Below are 18,705 nucleotides of genomic sequence, written 5' to 3'. Positions count from 1 at the left end.
CTGCATTAAAGAAGAAAGAAGGGGGGTCCTACTACCAAACCATATCTATTTAGTTATCAAAATTTTCTACTTGAGTGAAAAGGAAAACTCCTCCTGAAATCTGCTTTGAGTTATGTAATTGGGTTGACGTCTTCCGACACTCAGGACAGGAAAGTGAGACCTCATGACACTCGAGATGAAGAAGAATTTATAGTCAGAAGTTATGCAGCATCAGGGGGTGCCTGGATGGCTCAGTCAGTTCAGCGTCCGACTTCAGCTCAGGTGATGCTCTCACAGTTCTTGAGTTCGAGCCCCTCATTGGGCTCTGTGCTGACAGCTCAGAGCCTGGAGTCTGCTTCAGATTCTGTGTCTCCCTCTCTCTCTACTCCTCCCCCACTCATGCCCTGTGTTTCTCTCAAAAAATAAACATTTAAAAAAAAATTTTTTTAAGTTATGCAGTATTAGAATGTCTATTTAGAAAGGGATACTGACAGCACACTCTCAAAAGAGGTCACTATATTTTTACAATAAAATGTTTAGGTCCTATGAAAAGGAGTTATTTATCTTAAGGAGTAATAGCTGGAGACTCTCTAAATGATCATGATGTTTCTTGACAGGAGGGAAGCATAAACGTCTCTTTGTTGGTTGAGGTTTTACCTTTTAATGTACATAATACACATTTTTGTTGATCTTCAAGCTCTCATTCTCTCTCCTTTCTTGTTTTCATTTCCTTCCAATTATCTGCCATATAGTGAAAGTCCTTGTGTATTATCCCAAAATGATTTTCTCCTGCCCCATTCCAATTTTCCACCTTTGCCCAAGCCACAGCTCTTCCCACCCCTGTTATTTGCTGTATTTCCTCTGTATTTTGCCTGTGCATTTTCTTTGTAGTCTCTATGTGTCTAATTACATTTTGTATAACTGTATCTTCAGGTTTTGGTAACCTTTTGGTCTTTTGTGACAAATTAAAAAAACATTTTTGTTACATAAATGGGCTTTCTCACTTAAAATCTTAAAAAAATTTTTTTATGTTTATTTTTGAGAGAGAGAGAGAGAGAGCATGAGCAGGGGAGGGGCAGAGAGAGAGAGACAGAGAATCTGAAGCAGGCTCCAGGTTCTGAGCTGTCAGCACAGAGCCCGAAGCGGGGCTTGAACCCACGAACCGTGAGATCATGACCTGAGCAGAAGTTGGGCGTTCAACCAACTGAGCCACCCAGGCACCCTGGCTTTCTCACTTTTAAAGAGATTGTGTGAATCTGAAGATGAGTCACAAAGAAGTAGTATCTGGAGATGTGAAACCCATATTTATTTGTTGTTATTGACAAGGGATAATAGGAATTGGTAACAAAGCTGGAAGCGTTTATGTATATTCCAGTGTTTTAGATGCAGAAACTTTCCTTCTGATGCTTTCCCTAGTTTCACTTCAACTTATGCTTAAGGGGTGCTTGATAATCTGAATAGATAAGTGGGGTTGGAATTGGAACCAGAATCCACCAAGATCTACAGCACTTCCATCTTCTTTTACAGGCTCCAATCTGATCCTCTGTGATTTTGCAGATGTCTCTTCTGCAAATGCCAGACAGATTTAGACAATGGCTTTCAGCAGAAGCCATACCACTTCTTACTGCAGAAGAAGAGAGGCAGTGCAGTAATTAGTTCACGAGTGGAGCGTAAGACCCTGAGCCCTGTCACGTGTGAGGGTGGACGTATTCTGGCGGGACCAGTTCTGTGTGCAGAAAAGAAGCTGGACAGAGGACCCATTCAGTTGCCCCATCACCTTCACTGTCCTTTTCTACCCAACAGCCCAAATGTTAACAACCCCCTCCCTCCTTCTCTCACAAATTCCTGGCATTGCTAATTTTTGCTTCAGTAAGAACTTTGGTAAATGTCAAACTGCAACAAGGGGGTGGGCAAAAATACATGTCAACATAAAATTGTGAGGAGGCAAAAATTAAGCAAGAGAGTTTATATAGGATCAGAGAATTGCAATTTGGGGTACACAGATTTGAGTGGCAACTCAGAGAGTGTCCTACTAGGAAGCAAAAGTTCTTAAAGCAAAAAGGTTTTTTTTTTGTTTTAATTTTTTTAATGTTTATTTATTTTGAGAGACAGAGAGCATAAGAGAGTGCACAAGTGGGGTAGGGGCAGAGAGAAAGGGAGACAGAGAATCTGAAGCAGGCTCTGCACTGTCAGCACAGAGTTCGATGTGGGGCTCAAACCCACACACTGTGAGATCATGACCTGAGCCAAAATCAAGAGTCAGACGCCCCACTGACTGAGCCACCCGGGTGCGCCTAGAGCAAAAAGGTTCTCAAAGCAAAAAGGGAATGCATTATATACGTCGTTCACGAAGAATTTTTGATTGGTGTTGGCGGCAGCAAAGCTGATCTTGACTGAATATGGTTGGTTGCTAAGGCCATCACTAAGCAAAATCTCGTTCTGTAGCCAGGTGCTCGGGCTGAGTCCGTGGAATATTTGCGATTGGCCCAGATCAAAAGTTTATGGCTCCGCAGGTGAGGGCGTGCATACAGCCCACCTCCTAAAGGGCCTCCCGGCTCCATTTTAAAACCCCTTAACATAAGTGACCCCATTGCATTTCCCTTTCACATATATGTTCTAAACACACCGATTCCTTCGTTGTTGCTCCTTTATATGGATCTTCGACAAATATTTGCTGAGCATCTTCCGGTCACCAGATATTTTCCTTTGCACTAGCAACAGAACAGTGACAATGGAAGAAATGTTTCTTATTCTTACACGACTTAACTTCAGTGAATAAAATCTGACCGTGCAAAATTAGGTTGCTAAGCTAATTTAGGAAAGCGGTGTTTAGAACAAAATAATACAGTCACTGACCAGATATCGTCTGGAGGATGCAGTTAATGGAACGGACAGAGAGAGGCTTCCTGAGGATGTTGCATTTGAACTGAGGTCTGAATGATGGGTGTGAAGAAGCCAAGCACGTATTCGTGTGAGGGCATGTTAAGCATATAGAATAGCTAGGTCCCTTCCTTAGTGTATTGGAAAAACAGAAAGACCTGTGTAGGTGGAGCACTATGGGAAAAAAAAAAAAAGGTTGGTAAGAAATGAGATGAGATAAGACAGACTGAAGACCATGTGTGGTTCACAGGCCAGAGTAAGCTTGCAGGTTCCTGGACCTGATGCAACAGCTGCCTTAAGAATCCGTATGCGCATTCTCCTTTTAAAATGTTGTTTTTTACTTGGGCCACCTGGGTGGCTCAGTTGGTTAAGTGTCCGACTTCAGCTCAGATTATGATCTCACAGTGTGTGAGTTCAAGCCCCGCGTCGGGCTCTGTGCTGATAGCTCAGAGCCTGGAGCCTGCTCTGGATTCTGTCTCCCTTTGTCTCTGCTCCTCCCCCACTAACACTCTGTCCCTGTCTCTCTCAAAAATAAATAAACATTAAAAAGAATTTTAAATGTTGTTTTTTTACCGTTCCCGTCTCCTTCTTTCTCCTATCTGTTTAGCTCGGGGGTAAGGTGAAGTTTCAGGAAAACAGATCGTGTGGATCTGTGGTGGTACTCGTCTATTCTACACACACCAGTTGACTCTAAAAAGCTGAAAATTTGTCATCATGTCCAGGCCATTCTTTTCTCCAGATGACTCACATTAGAGCCAAGTTAATTTAATAGGAAACTCTCTAATGGTAGAGCTGATGACCTGGCAGTACAATCCTCAAAATCACTGTCCAGTAGAAAAGCCACCTAAGGAAGAGGTCGGAGAAGACAGTTAATAGCTCCAATTGGTTTCACCTCTGTATTGAGAATTTGCAGTGTCAAGGATTTCCCACCCATGATGTAACTGAAGGTCCACTCAATAATGAATAGATCCCATCAAATAAGAATTTTTCAGTTGTCACATTACTTTTATTTATATTTGCCTATTGAGGCCATTCCTAGCTAAGAATGGTAAGACAGTATTTTTAGATTAAAATTTGGTGATAATGTCCCTGTTTACTGTAGCAGAATGACATAGACAATATACCCAGTGGATCGAGTAATTTAAATATGTATTTGGGAGGAGAGAATTGAAAAGAAAATCAACATTGATTTCTGATAAACATTATTTTAAAAATAGGAAGAGAAGAATATTACCTTAACCAAATTGCAGTTCATCTGAACATAAAAAATATCCATATAGCACTTCATAGTAAAATACTAGCCTTAGTCCCGTGAAAATCAGAAGGGAAAGAAGAGTGTCCACTGTTGATAGTGTATTAATATGTGGTAGGGGAACAGCCCCTTCCTCAGGAATGTGGTGGAGGCCTTCTCAAAACAAAGGAAGGCAACGTAGCCCAATCAACTCCTATACACGTATCCATAGCTCTGACACAACTCAGTAACTTTGCCTGCGTCCATCCAGACTGTGTGTCTGTGACATTCCTCACGACCCTGTGACGTAGACCGCCCAATCAGATAGCATGTCTGTATGTTACCATGTGCGGGAGACAAAGAAGTAGAAATTGTATAAAAGGCTACACCCCGCTGCATTCGGGGCTCAGCCTTTTGATTCTTAGCCCACTGAGCCTGTGCTAGCATGAATAAAGCTGCTTCCTGGAAGGAAAGGCCGTGGTGTCCCATGAGAATCCTGCTACAAATAGAGTTCTGAAATTTGTGGACAACGCCATCAGTGATAAGAGGTCAGTGGTGACTTGAGCATACTGGTTTTGCTCTCCTTCTATTCCTCCCCAGATGCTATTGGAATTATGTGGGTTGCATTTTGAAAGAATCTATAGGAGTGCCCCAAGGCACAGAGTACCATCAGTACATCAGAAACAGAAGTTTCTGGAAGATGCAGAACAAACATGATGAAATTGAAAGAACGATTTAGGCTTTTGGCCACAATTGCAAATTAGATACTCTCAAGTGACTGCTGTCATAAAACAAATGGATCATAGTATCTCTGAAACACCGCTATTCTTGAAAGTGGTAGGCCAGTGTCCTAGACTACTCACTCCTTCAGGAAAAACAAGTCTTCGAACTGAAGCTTGAGCAGTGGGGCTCTGCACTGGTCGGCTGGCTGGGGTGGGGTTTCTAGAAGGTCGGTACTACTATCAGTAGTGCTGACGGCGGTCCTCACTCCTGGAATAGCAGCAGTGGCAGTTTGTTAAGCCTGCAGCTCCTGCACTGAGAAGATCATGGAGGAGGTTTCATGGTGGTAGCTTTGGATGGTAACAGAGACACATTCTCAACTTAGATCCATAGGATACTGGTGGACTAAGGACAACCAATGACTTCACCATGACATGATCAGCAAGGTAAGGCACCATGAGCAAAAGTGAATGAAATAAACAACATATTTGGGCCCTCAAGGACTAAAAGTATTGGCATGACCAATGTGACAAATAATTAAACAGCGATGTATCACATTGTTTAAAGAAATAAAACCTACTATCACAAAGCTGTACGAGCAACAAGGAGGTAATATAGATGATAGAATAAGTGGGCAGTTTTGAAAAATAGAAACTTCTAGAAGTGAAAAAAAACTTTTTTGAAAAAATAAATGAAGGTATTAATGACCAATTATTAGACACAAGTGACAAGAGAATTATGAATGGATACATCCAATTTATTTACCCAGAACTTAGTACTGATACACAAGGTCTGACATTTATTAAATTAAAAGCCGAGACAAGAGAGGAATAAGAGGCGGAAGTCTTAAAGAGATTCCCTGGAAATGATGGAAAAAATACAAATTCACAGATTCAAGATAAAAAAGCACTCCTAACTGATAATATAAAAGAGATTCACATTAAGTTATAAAACAAAACAAATGGTAGATCATAAAAACGTTGGGGAAAAAAAGGACAAAACACTTAAAATGAAATTAAGCCTCTGACTCTCAATTGTGGCACAGGTCATGATCTCACGGTTTGTGGTTCGAATCCCACATCAGGCTCTGTACTGACTCGGCTGAGCCTGCTTGGGATTCTTTCTCTCTCTGCTCCTCCCAGGCTCACGCTCACTCTGTTTCTTTCAAAGTAAATAAATAAAAACTTAAAATTAAAAACTAAAATAAAAAAATAAATGATAAGCTATGGCGGTAAAGTGAAAGTCAAAGAAGATGGACTGTGAGAAAATACCTGCTGGGATGGAACTGTGTTCTCAGACATGCTTTCTTTCCAGAATAAGGATAACATTTACAGATTCACACATAAAGACTGAAATGACTCACCACCAATATACCTACCTCTAAGGAAGTTCTAGAGGACATACACTATGAAGAAAGAGTTTAACACAGACAGAAGGTGGCCTCAGAGCCAAGGTAGAATTCTAGTAAATACCATGAAATTGATGACAGTAATAATAATACTCTCCAACATATGAGGTTTGAAAAAGGACAGGAGTGAACTTCTACTTCTGTTTAGGATGTAAAACGTTACAAAAAGAATTGCTCTTTTCCTGAAAAAGAGAGCGAGCTGGATCATTCCTAGATCATAGTTTGTTAAAAGCTCAGCCCAGAGCTGAGTGCTCAGAGAAAGCTAATTAACTAAAATCCAAAGTGATAAGGCCCTACTGAAAGAGGAGGGAGTGACATCACCACTGTGGGGGTGTGGGAGAGCCCAGCCTCCGTGCCCCCATGAAGATGAACAGTTAGCTATCTGTGAGCAAAAACCACCCAGGAAGAGCTCTGCTGTGCACTCAGGAAGCCACAGAGCAAGACAGTGAAACAAAACCCTGAGAATAACATACGCGAAGGGAAAGAATGGCATCAGATTACCTGTGCCATCCCATCCCCAAGGTCAGCATGCTCAGCCCCAAGGGGGATGTCCCCATCTAGAAAGAGCCCCCCTATCAGGGAAGGGAAGAGGCAGGTGAGCCACAACTTCTCTAGCCTTTGGGGGGCCTCCTGAAGGAGCTGTTTCAGTTTTACCCCACCCAGACTGGCAAAGCCGTGATGTGTGGAGGTGGCTAGGAACAGAGGAGAAAAGCAGGGGCTACCATAACCACCACATGCAGCTGGTGACTGCTGTCCCCAGTGACTTGCTCTGCCAGGACCTCAGCAACTTTTGCTGTAGAAGAAACCAGTGGCCAGAAGAAACAGAGCCCTGAAGGTTTCACCGGGTTTTCACCCCACAGAGGTCCTTGGTCACTGATGCCAGCCACTGAGTCCCTTCCTACTTCTTCCCCTGCCCTGCCCTGCCCTGCCCTGCCCTCACCAGAGCTGGGAACCTGCACCAGCATCCAGCCTAGGCCTCTGTGGCTTCTCTAGTGCAAGACATTAGAGTAGACCCCCACAACTGACCCCCATGCCACGTGTGCACTTTGAGGCTGTGCACTTGCACACCTCTGTCCGATGCCTGTTTTTGGCCTCCGTTGCTGTGTCCGCTGATGGTGAGATCCTGCAGTCATGAAAATGCACGCCAACAGCCAAGGGCCCCACAGCAGCTTACGGACCTGGATTTGAAAAATTGAAGAGGAGGGGACACTCCCAAACTCAATTGACAAGGCCAGCATTATTCTGACAACAAAGCCAGATAAGGACACTTTAAGAAAACTATAGACCAAGGGCGCCTGGGTGGCTCAGTCGGTTGGGTGTCCGACTTTGGCTCAGGTCATGATCTGACAGTTTGTGAGTTCAAGACCTGCATCGGACTCTGTGCTGACAGCTCAGAGCCTGGAGCCTACTTCAGATTCTGTGTCTCCCTTTCTCTCTGCCCCTTCCCTGCTCATGCTCTGTCTCTCTGTCTCTCTCTCAAAAATAAACATTAAAAATTAAAAAAAAACCCTGCAGACCAATATTCTGGATGAAGATAGATACAAACATTCTTAACAAAATACAGACACACTGAATTTAACAGCACATTAATAGGATCATATACCATGATCAAGAATGACTTTTCCCATGGGGCGCCTGGGTGGCGCAGTCGGTTAAGCGTCCGACTTCAGCCAGGTCACGATCTCGCGGTCCGTGAGTTCGAGCCCCGCGTCAGACTCTGGGCTGATGGCTCGGAGCCTGGAGCCTGTTTCCGATTCTGTGTCTCCCTCTCTCTCTGCCCCTCCCCTGTTCATGCTCTGTCTCTCTCTGTCCCAAAAATAATAAACGTTGAAAAAAAAATTAAAAAAAAAAAAGAATGACTTTTCCTTGGGATGTAAGGATGGCTTAATTGATGCAAATCAATCAATGTGCTATTCCCCATTAATAGAATGAAAGGTAAAAATCATCTGATTATTTCAATAAGTGAAGAAAAAGCTTTTGACAAAATTCAATATCTTTTCATGTAAAAACACTCAATAAATTGGGTGTAAAAGTAACATACCTAAACATAATAAAGGTCAAATATGACAAACCCACAGGTAACATCATACTCAGTGGTAGAAGTCTGAAGTCTTTCCCTCTAGATCAGAAAACAAGCAAGGGTTTCCACTGTCAATACTCCTATTCAACATAAGTACTGGAAATCCTTGCTAGAGCAATCAGGCAAGAAAAAGAAAAAAAATGGGTCCAAATTGGAAATGAAGAAGTAAAATTGTCTCTGTTTGCAGATGACATGATATATATATGATCTATATAATTAACTCAAAATGGATTAAAGACTTCAGTGTAAGACCCAAAGTTGTAAAAGTCCTAGAAGAAAACAGGAAAAAATTTGCCTTGACTTTGGTCGTGGCAGTGGTTATTTGGATGACACCAAAAGCACAAGCCACAAAAGCAAACATAAACAAGTGGGACATTAGCAAACAGAAAAGTTCCTGCACTGCTAAAGAAATATTCAACAAAATGAAAAGACTACAGAATGTGAGAAAATTTTTGCGAATCATGTATTTCATAAGGGATTAATATCCAAAATATATAAGGAAGGCACATAACAACTCAAAAGCAAAAAAAGAAACCCCTCAAGTAATCCAATTAAAATATGGCAGAGGACCTGAATAGACATCTTCCCAGAGTAGACTACCAAATAGCCAGCAAGTATATGAAAATGTGCTCAACATCACTCATCATCAGAGATACGCCAATCAAAACCACAGTGAGATGTCACCTCATACCCATTAGAATAGCTATCATCAAAAAGACAAGAGATAGTAAGCACGGGTGAGGAAGTGGAGAAGACATGGCACACTGGTACATGTTGGTGGGAATGTAAATTGGTGTAACCACTCTTCAAACAATTAAAAAGAGAACTACCATATGATCCAGCAGTCTCACTTTTGAGTGAAGGAGATGAAATTACTGTCTTGAAGAGATACCTGCATTCTTATGTGGATCAAAGCATTATTCAATTCACAATAGCCAAGACATGGAAACAATCTAACAGCCCACCAATGGATGATGGATGATGGATGAGAAATCTGTTGTGTATATAAATATGGAATATAATTCAGCCAGACAAAAAAGAAATCCTGCCATTCATGACAAAATGGATGGACCTTGATGGCATTATGCTGTGTAAAATTAGAGAAGGACAAATACTGTATGATCTAACTTATATATGAAATCTAATATCAATCTCATAGAAACAGACTGTGGAATTGTGGCTGAGAGGTGGGGAAACGGAAGATCTTGGTCAAAGTGTACAAACTCTAAATTATAAGATGAATTAAGTTCTGGGGATGTCATATACAGCATGGTGACTATAGTTAACAATTCTATATTGTATACTTGAAAGTTGTTAGGAGAGTAGAGATTTAATGTTCTCATGGGAACAACAACAAAATGGTAATTATATGAGGTAAAGGACATTACCCTACCGTGTGTGGTAAACGTTTCACAATATTAACGTGTATCAAATCAAATTGTTTATCTTAAACTCACACAATGTTATATGTCATTGACATCTCAGTAAATCTGGAAAATTTAAAAATTAAAAGAAGTAAAAGGGAGGGGGCCCACATGTGTTTTTATGTGTGGATGCACGGAAAGAGGAATCAGCCCCTTCAGGAGATAAAAAGGAAACAGCCGAACTTCAAACAAAAGTTTAAGGTCTGAGTGTGGGCTTTTGTAGCATTATAGTATCACTGGGTCCCAGATACATCAGACTCACTCTTTTGTCCTGCCCTTCCATTGAGTGTTTTTTAGAAAATTGGGTGGAGAGCAACAGGTCTGTGACCTGTTGGAGGGACAGGCACGTAGGGGCTACTGAAATTTGAACCCGAGCAGAATTGTGAAGTCTCACCCTAAGGCAGAGACTTTGTCCCTGAGACAAAGTCTTGCCCTGCCTCGTACAAGGCAGCAGCTGTGTGAAACTGTAGAGGATGTGGAGAAGGTAAGAGAATTCCCTCACAGGTACACAAGTAGAGAGTCTAATGCAGTCTGATGCATGGCAGGGCAGGGATGCCAAGGGAGATTCTGGAGACACTCTGAACTTTCACTGAGTATGGAGCAGCTTCTGTCCAAGGCTGGACATAGACAGGAGCCCTGAGGGGGACCTCCTAAGGTGCCCATGTGGAGGCCTACTGAGGGTGGAGGGGATGCATCAGAGCCAAGAACAGGTCCATGGAGTGCCAGCTACAGCACCCTGTAATGGGGGAAAACTGTATGGAGGGAAATCAGGAATTCAGATTTGGGTATGTTACCTTTGAAATTAAACCAGAGATAGAAATTATGCCATTGGATATTTGTTACAAGTCTGGAGTTGAGAAGAGAAGTCCAAGAGGAGAATTTAAAAGGATGGGACTAGCCCCAAGGAGTAGATGGGGAGAGGGAAGAGAAGAGTCCCAGAAACTGAGGGCTGGGTCTCCCCAATATGGCGAACACTGGGACAACTAAGGAAATGGAGGAGGCAGGTCCAGGGAGGCAGGCTGTGAATCAGGTGAATGCAGTACCCCGGAAGCCAACCGAGGAAAGTATATGATGAAGGAGTGAGCGACCATCTGTTTTAAATGCTGATGATTGGCCAAGTAAGGTCACAACAGTTGGTGACCATTAGATCCAGCAATGTGGGGACCCTTGGTGACCAGCAAGCCCAGCTCAAGTAGCAGGGAGAGGGTCGGGAGAATGTCTGCTCAGAATATACTTAGGGATTCGAGAAGAAGGACTGGAGGTGGAAAATGTGGTTGACTATCTTGAGGTGCTTTACTACCAAATGGGGCAAAGAAAGAGGGTGCTAGCTGGCATTGGAAGAAGAGGAAAAAAGAGTTTGTTGTTTTCTTTTTTTTTAATAGGAGAAAGAACAACATGCTTGTATGCTAACAGTAACAATCCAGCAGAAATAAAATTGATGATATGAACATGAGGGAAGAATGGCCACTAGGGATTGGTTTCTAAATGCACAAGAGGGAATGGGACCCAGTGTGCAAATTCATCCTACCCTTTCTTTTTCTCTGGCTGTCTGGGGCATCTGCTGTGACTTCAGCCTGTTCAATCCTGAGGTGGTTATTTTAAGTATGTCTCATTTTTTCTTGATCAGTGTCCCCAGATTATTAGTCTTTAAAACACCAACTTATTGTTTTGGTGATTCTTTTACCCATTTGTGTCTCTTTCATGTGTTTCTCTAAATTCTAACTTACCTTCATGTAGCTTATTTCAGTGTAATTTACTTGCTAATTTTCATATTGATGTTTCCTTTGATGCGTGCTTTTTGTAGAAGTATATTTCTGCATTTCCAAATATTTATATTTTTGTTAATGATTTCTGGCTTAAATAAATTAGGTTCAAAGAAGTTGTTCCCCAATTTTGCAAAATTTTACTATTTTATTTTTTTCCAGCTTTCCTGAGATAGAACTAACATATAACATCGTGTAAGTTAGGAATGTATAATGGTGATTTAATTTGCTAATAATTTAGATTTTTAAAAATTTTGATGCTTGCTTTATGTTTGAGTGTATGGTCATTTTTATAAATTCTTTGGCTGAACTAAAAAATGTGTATTCTGTAGTCGGATGTAGTGCTTTCAGATTCTGAGAAACCCGAGGGAAGGATCGGTTCCATCTCATTGGTTTGTAGATGGCCATCTTCTCATTATGTCTTCACACTGTGTTCCTTCTATATGTGCCTGTGTCCAAATTTCCTCCTCTTTTAAGGACGCCGGTCATATTGGCTTAGGTCCCACCCTAATGACTTCATTTTAACTTAATCACTACTGTAAAACCCCAGTCTCCAAATATGCTCACATTCTGAGGTACCAAGACTTAGGATTTAACATACGCATTTTTAGGGGTGCCTGGGTGGCTCAGTTGGTTAAGTGTCCAACTCTTGCTTTCGGCTCAGGTCATGATCTCATGGTTCATGGGATCATTCCCTGCGTCGGGCTCTGCACTGACAGCGTGGAGCCTGCTTGGGATTCTCTGTCTCCCTCTCTCTCTGCCCCTTCCCCACTCACATGTTCTCTCTCTCTCTTTCTCTCTCTCAAAACAAACAAACAAACAAACAAACAAACACCAGGGGCTCCTGGGTGGCTCAATCAGTTAAGCATACGACTTTGGCTCAGGACATGATCTCACAGTTTGTGAGTTCAAGCCTCATCTGGGGCTCTGTGCAGACAGCCTGTGGAGCCTGGAGTCTGCTTCCAGTTCTGTGTCTCCCTCTCTCTGCCCCTCCCCCACTTGCTTGCTTGTGGGGGCTCTCTCTCATAAATAAACATTAAAAAAACCTTAAAAGATGCATTTTTGGAGGGACGCAGTTTAGCTCATAACACTCTCCTTTTCTTTCTAACCTTTATGAATGCTTACACTGTAGCTGTTTTTGTTTGTTTTTTCTTTTAGTTTAGTACCATGTAGTTGAGTTTATTTTTAAAATAAGCACTGACCATCTTCGATTTGAAATAGAAAAGTAACCTGTTTGCGTTTTAGTGTCATCACTGATATATTTGAGTTTATTTCTACCATCTTTTCTGTTTGCCTAGTCTCTGTTCCTTTTCTCTCACTCAATTTCTCTTTTCTACTGGATTGTTTTTAAGCATCACATTTTTTATTAGTTGGGAAATTAAACCTTTGTCCCCATTCTTAGAGTAGTTCTCATAGAATTAAAACTTATATTCTTGGAGTGCCTGGGTGGCTCAGTTAGTTAAGCAACTGACTCATCATTTCAGCTCAGGTCATGATCTCATCGTTTGTGAGGTGAGCATGGAGCCTGGGCATGGAGCCTGCTTAAGATTCTCTCTCTCTCCCTCTCTCTCTGCCTCTCTCCCCTGCTTGCTCACTCTGTCCCTCTCAATAATTAAAATAAAAAAATAAAAAAATATATATGGTCTTAATATAGCAAAATCTAAATTTAATCAAAATATTTACCCTTAAACAATACAATGACTTTACAGCTTTGTCATCATCATTGAACTCCTCCCAATTATTTACTTTTGTTGTCAACTATTTCAATTCTACTGTTTTTAATTCCTACCACTTTCAAACACTTAATGGGTTTCTAAATTTGTCCACCCCAGTTTGAGAAGAATATATTTTCACCTAGTAAAGCTGAGGATTCATATTATAAGATTCCATTCTATCCCTAAGATGGTGCTCCAGGGAACCAAGACATATGTGAGAGAATTTTTATAGTAAGATTATTTATAATAGCCAGAAACTAGAAAAAAAAAAAGAAGAAATTTCCATCAAGATTGCAATAGTTAAGTGTGTCATTACTGTTGTGTCAACTGCAAATAAGAATAGTCAAGTGTTTTTCATTTCTAGTTCTTCTACTTCATTCATTTTCTTGTCTTATTGATTTGTCATTGTACTTTATAATTATTATGAGCATCTGTATATAGACAGGCCATTACCTATTTAGCTGTGTTTTGATTGATGGGAATCAGGTATGGGATCTCCAATCCTTTGTTTTTATAGATAAAGTTGTGATGATTAACATTATACACATGCTGCTTTCATATAGATGATATATATATATATATATATATATATATATATATATAGGATATATTCCCATCTATTCTCATATAGATTATATATATATATATATATATATATATATATATATATATATATATAGGATATATTCCCATGGGAATGGATTGCTGGGTCTAAAGCATTTAAAAATTTTGTTGCCTGTTCATCTTTCATCATGTAAAAAAAATGTTTAGATTCCAGTACTGTTCACTTTTCATTACTTCTGGTTTTGAATGAGATGAGTTTTTCCCAGACCTAAAGCTTTGTGTGGCATTATGTGCCAGGAATTAATTTGTGTTAACTTTTACTTTTATTCAGACCAATAGAGGTAAGCAAGTATAACGTTATTCACAATACAATGTCTCTTTTACCCTTCCAGATTCACCTATAGATTATGTATTGCATATATATAGCTTTTTTACACCATTCTTGGTTTAATCTGAATTATCTGTTTGTCAAGTCCACTATTGGCCCCTGGGATGCTCCCACTAATAGCCCGTGAATTCTGTTTTTGTTTTGCTAAGGAATGTTTTTGAGTTTGTTCTTAGGGTGTGCCCTTACCTTCTAGAAGTGTTCTTTGCTGGAACTTCATAAGAAATGGAGACATATGCCTCTTTTTCTCACATTCCATCTATATCCTAGTTTACTTGAAGATGCTATTTTCAATTCTTTTTCTCACTCATGTTGTTTTTTGGTGATTTCTAAACAAAAATGGTGGGAATGCTGAAAGTCCTTTTATAGGCTCCATTTATTAGAATGTTTGTCTTACACTCTCTCAGGAACCTCCAGAAGGTCTTATATTTATTCTTAGAAGAATAAGCTATCCTCAGTTTCCAGGTTATCTTCAATTTCTTCATTAGTTTTATAGATACTTCTCTTTAAAGGACTGGAAAATGACAAGATGGATCACAACTCTTGTTAGCCTTATGTGAAATAAGAAAAAAAAAAAACTATCCACACTCTTTTTCTTGCTTATTCAGTATTTACTTATTATTATTTATTGAGCATGCACGTTTGACCAGACACTATATAGTTCATTCCTGATTGAACTGCTAGCATGAACCACATTTTCTTCTAGATAAGAGTTCATTTTCTTACCAATCAATTTGACACTCAAAATACTAGTTTTTGGGTTACTCTGAAGGACTCCAGAGCTGTAGGCAAAGGGAAGAAAGAGACTGGCACACTGTCACAAATAGGGGACTGATGTTTGTGGGCAACGAAAATGGTGAAAGCATCCCAGCTTCCATATATGTATATTTCCATGAAAACTTACGACCTCCCCATTTCCTTCACCCCCAGCTCTTGGGAACCACCAGTCTACTCCGTGCTTCCATGAGTTTAACTTTTTAGATTCCACATATAAGTGAGATTGGGCAGCACTTGTCTTTCTGTGTCTCACTTCTGCCATTTGGCATCACGTCCTCAGGTTCCTCCATGGTATTGAAAATATATGGATAAATCTTCATGCTGTACACCTTAAATATATAAATCTACACTTGTCAATCATACCTCAAGAAAGCTGGGAAAAACTTGTAAAAATAGCCTTGATGACCTTATTTTAGTTCCAGCTTTACCAAATCTTCGGGTGGCATGTGATTTCTTGAAAGTCTTGTTGCTGTTAGTTGACATGGTTTGATGTTCACCAGCTCAATATTTTAAATTCACTGACAGGCTCCTAGCAACTTTTCTCCATTTGCTCAGTCTGTGTGGTGTTTTTTCTGGTTGTTTCAATGGTATTCTCTTCCTTTCTCTTCTCCGATTCTGTCTTATTCTCTCATGTCCTTACTTGCATTTTCTTATCTTCTCTATTTTGTCTTCTCTCTCATGCTACTGGCTTCCCCTAAGCATTACCACATACTTCTGAAGATTTAGACACATATTACAGAACAGTGACATGACTCATGCAGGGATTTCACATCTGAATATCAGGCCCATGTCTTCAAGGTTATATGCTTCTACCTGGAAGATGCCTAGGCTCCTAAAACTCAAGATGTTGAATCTGGTCCTCATTCTGTCCTTGTCTGAGCCTCAAAAATGAAGACACATGAAAACATCCTCCTCACTGTATTTTCTTTCTGGATTAACACCCTTTGACTTTATCCAGGAACCCAAGAATTATCATTCCAGAGCATTCATTTATTCATTAACTATAATCAATGATAGCTCTTTCACGTTCCCTTCACGTGTCCCTTCTCTTCATCCAGAGTTATTGCTCAGTTGTATTCTCTTACAGGTAGAGTCCCATGACCATTCCCTTTTAGGCTGCCCCTTCCTGTTCATCTTCTTCATTTCTTAAAGAGATGTTTCTAAGGGTAAATGAGTCTGTCCATTCCATTATCAGAGCCACACAGGACATGGCAACCCCTCCTGCCCCAGCACGTAGCGCTCTGTGGGCTGCCTCGGATTCTCTTTGCCAGCCTTCAGGCGCAGTCACTTTGCCTCAACATCCCTGCATGCTGAACCTGTAAAACACTGTGACCATCACATCTTGGTGTCTTTACTCATATCCATTCATGTGTCTGAAGCCCCCTGCAGTCCTCAAATTCACTTTGCAAATCATCTTTCATTTGCAAGCATATACAATCGTGATTTCTTGTTAAATCAATGTGGGCTTTTTTTGTACTTTGACTAATCTCACAAAAATAATTCATTCACTTACTGTCTAACCTCATGTTCCGAAACATCTATGCTTTAACTTTTCACTCATTTTGTAATAATTTTTTTTACATTTTTATTTATTTTTGAGAGACAGAGCACAAGTGGGGGAGGAGCAGAGGGAGAATGAGACACAGAATCAGAAGCAGGTTCCAGGCTCTGAGCTGTAAGCACAGACCCCGATGCAGAGCTCAAACTCACAAACTGTGAGATCATGACCTGAGCCGAAGTCGGGCGCTTAACCGACTGAGCCACCCAGGCGCCCCATGGATGCACTCTTCTTGATTCAGCCTATCCTTAGAGTTGTCAACAAATTTAGCAAAGGATAAAAAGAGCAGCGTGGGGACAACATGGGAGATTAACATTGGAAACTCCATCAAAGCAGGAAATATGTCCCTACTTTTGTCACAGTATAGTTCCTCAGTGGACACAATAGTCCACTTGATATATTACTACCTAATATGAAATTTAGAACAGTGCCTGGCAGTTAGTATATCCTAAACAAATCCTCCTTTAATGTCAGAAGAAAGTATTTCCAAGTGCAAACATACTGATTATTTTGTCTGATATGTGTTTTCTTTTTTTTAAAAAACATTTATTTATTTTTGAGACAGAGAGAGACAGAACATGAAGTGGGGAGGGTCAGAGAGAGAAGGAGACACAGAATCTGAAACAGGCTCCAGGCTCTGAGCTGTCAGCACAGAGCCTGACGCGGGGCTCGAACTCACAGACCGTGAGATCATGACCTGAGCTGAAGTCGGCCGCTTAACCGACTGAGCCACCCAGGTGCCCCTGATATGTGTTTTCTTAACATGCTTGGTCCAATTGATAGCAGCTCATCTTGTATGACATACAAATTATTTAAACTCTTGCCACATAGTTGGCAGCCTCTGCAACTCTGACATATTCTTTTCAGATGCATGTATGAATACTTAAATTATAGAATTGTGAAGTATTCCTATGGACCTCAGTCATCTCATCTGAAAATGATGAGTTTGAACCTGATAACCTAAAAAAATTTTTTTTAATGTTTTATTTTTGAGAGAGAGACAGAGAGACAGAGAGAGCAAGCACGAGTGACAGAGGGGCAGAGAGGAGGGAGACACAGAATCTGAAGCAGGCTCCAAGCTCCGAGCTGTCAGCACAGAGACTGACACAGGGCTCGGACCCATGAACCACAAGATCATGACCTGAGCCGAAGCTGGATCCTTAACCGACGGAGCCACCCAGCCACCCCTGAACCTGATAACTTTTAATTTCCATCTTAGCATTAAGGATTTATGATAGCAGAGCATCTCCTTTGGTGTTACTGTCTCCATTTCCCAGCTCAACCATTTCTTCCACACAGCTTGTGGATGAGCACTCCAAAGGGTATGCTCCTCCTACTTGCTTCATTTTGGGGACCAGATATATGCTTTGGCAGACCAGTAATCCGTCTTCTCAGTGACCCTTCCTTGGGGACTGTAATCCTCTTTCTAAAACCCTATTCTGGGTCTATGCCATTTATGCAGAATGACCCTGTGGCCAGTTTGACTGGGATAGTTCTAATTTCTGTCTGCTCTTGTGATATAGTTATAACAGTGCTCCATTTACTTTATTTTCCAAAAGTGTCTGTTTTGGATGAGAAAAAAAAAAAAAGACATAAGATCAACCTAACCCTACTTTTACAACTATGAACATACGTCTCCCATAATGAGAGCTGTGTATCATTACTTCATTTTGACTCTGAATTCTTTTGGGAGCCAAATACTTACATGACAGATTCCCCCAAGAAACACCCTTAGCACTAGATCTCATTGATGGGATTCCATCCTTCTCTTCCTCTGACCTCGTGAGTAGATCTGATGGTAGATGCCTCTGAAATCCAATCCTTTTAGATCTGCCTGTCTATGAATCAATTGTCATGCCTCACCAGGGCGTCCTAAGTACAGAGTAAGGATAAACAGAATGTGACTGCATCAGGCAAAGGAATTGTCTCTTTCCTATTTCACCACATTATAGTCATACTAACGAAGCTGTTGATATCAGGTTTATGAATCTTGTCTGACCTGCCAGACAGCTTTCTAGATAGCAGACCCGAGCAATTAGCCACCGCCTTACCTGGGGATAAGAGTGTCAAAAAGAGGAGTGTGAAGAGAAACACATGGAGTCTCATGGCTGAACGACCAGTGGAGAAAAGAGGCATCGACATGCTTAGAGCTGGGCCGGGCAGATCCATGGCTATTTATGACGCTTCCTGGGCCTGTGGTTTGTTCTTGGTTAGTAGACCC

The 18,705-nt window shown here is 40.9% G+C and overlaps 1 protein-coding gene across 1 annotated transcript; it reads right to left on the bottom strand.

Moving 5' to 3' along the window:
- Nucleotides 1-1,397: 1,397 nt before the first annotated feature.
- Nucleotides 1,398-18,626, bottom strand: DEFB109B (defensin beta 109B). The gene is made up of 2 exons (XM_045055590.1): nucleotides 18,536-18,626; nucleotides 1,398-1,603 (listed from the first exon to the last, which is right to left on the bottom strand). The coding sequence occupies exons 1-2, from the start codon at nucleotides 18,624-18,626 to the stop codon at nucleotides 1,398-1,400; spliced, it is 297 nt and encodes a 98-aa protein (XP_044911525.1).
- Between the last annotated feature and the right edge of the window lie 79 nt (nucleotides 18,627-18,705).

This window comes from Felis catus, chromosome B1, assembly GCF_018350175.1.
Source record: "Felis catus isolate Fca126 chromosome B1, F.catus_Fca126_mat1.0, whole genome shotgun sequence".
Lineage (NCBI taxonomy): Eukaryota > Metazoa > Chordata > Mammalia > Carnivora > Felidae > Felis > Felis catus.
Note: the sequence above shows the minus strand (reverse complement) of the source record. Positions and strands in the feature narration are given on the sequence as shown.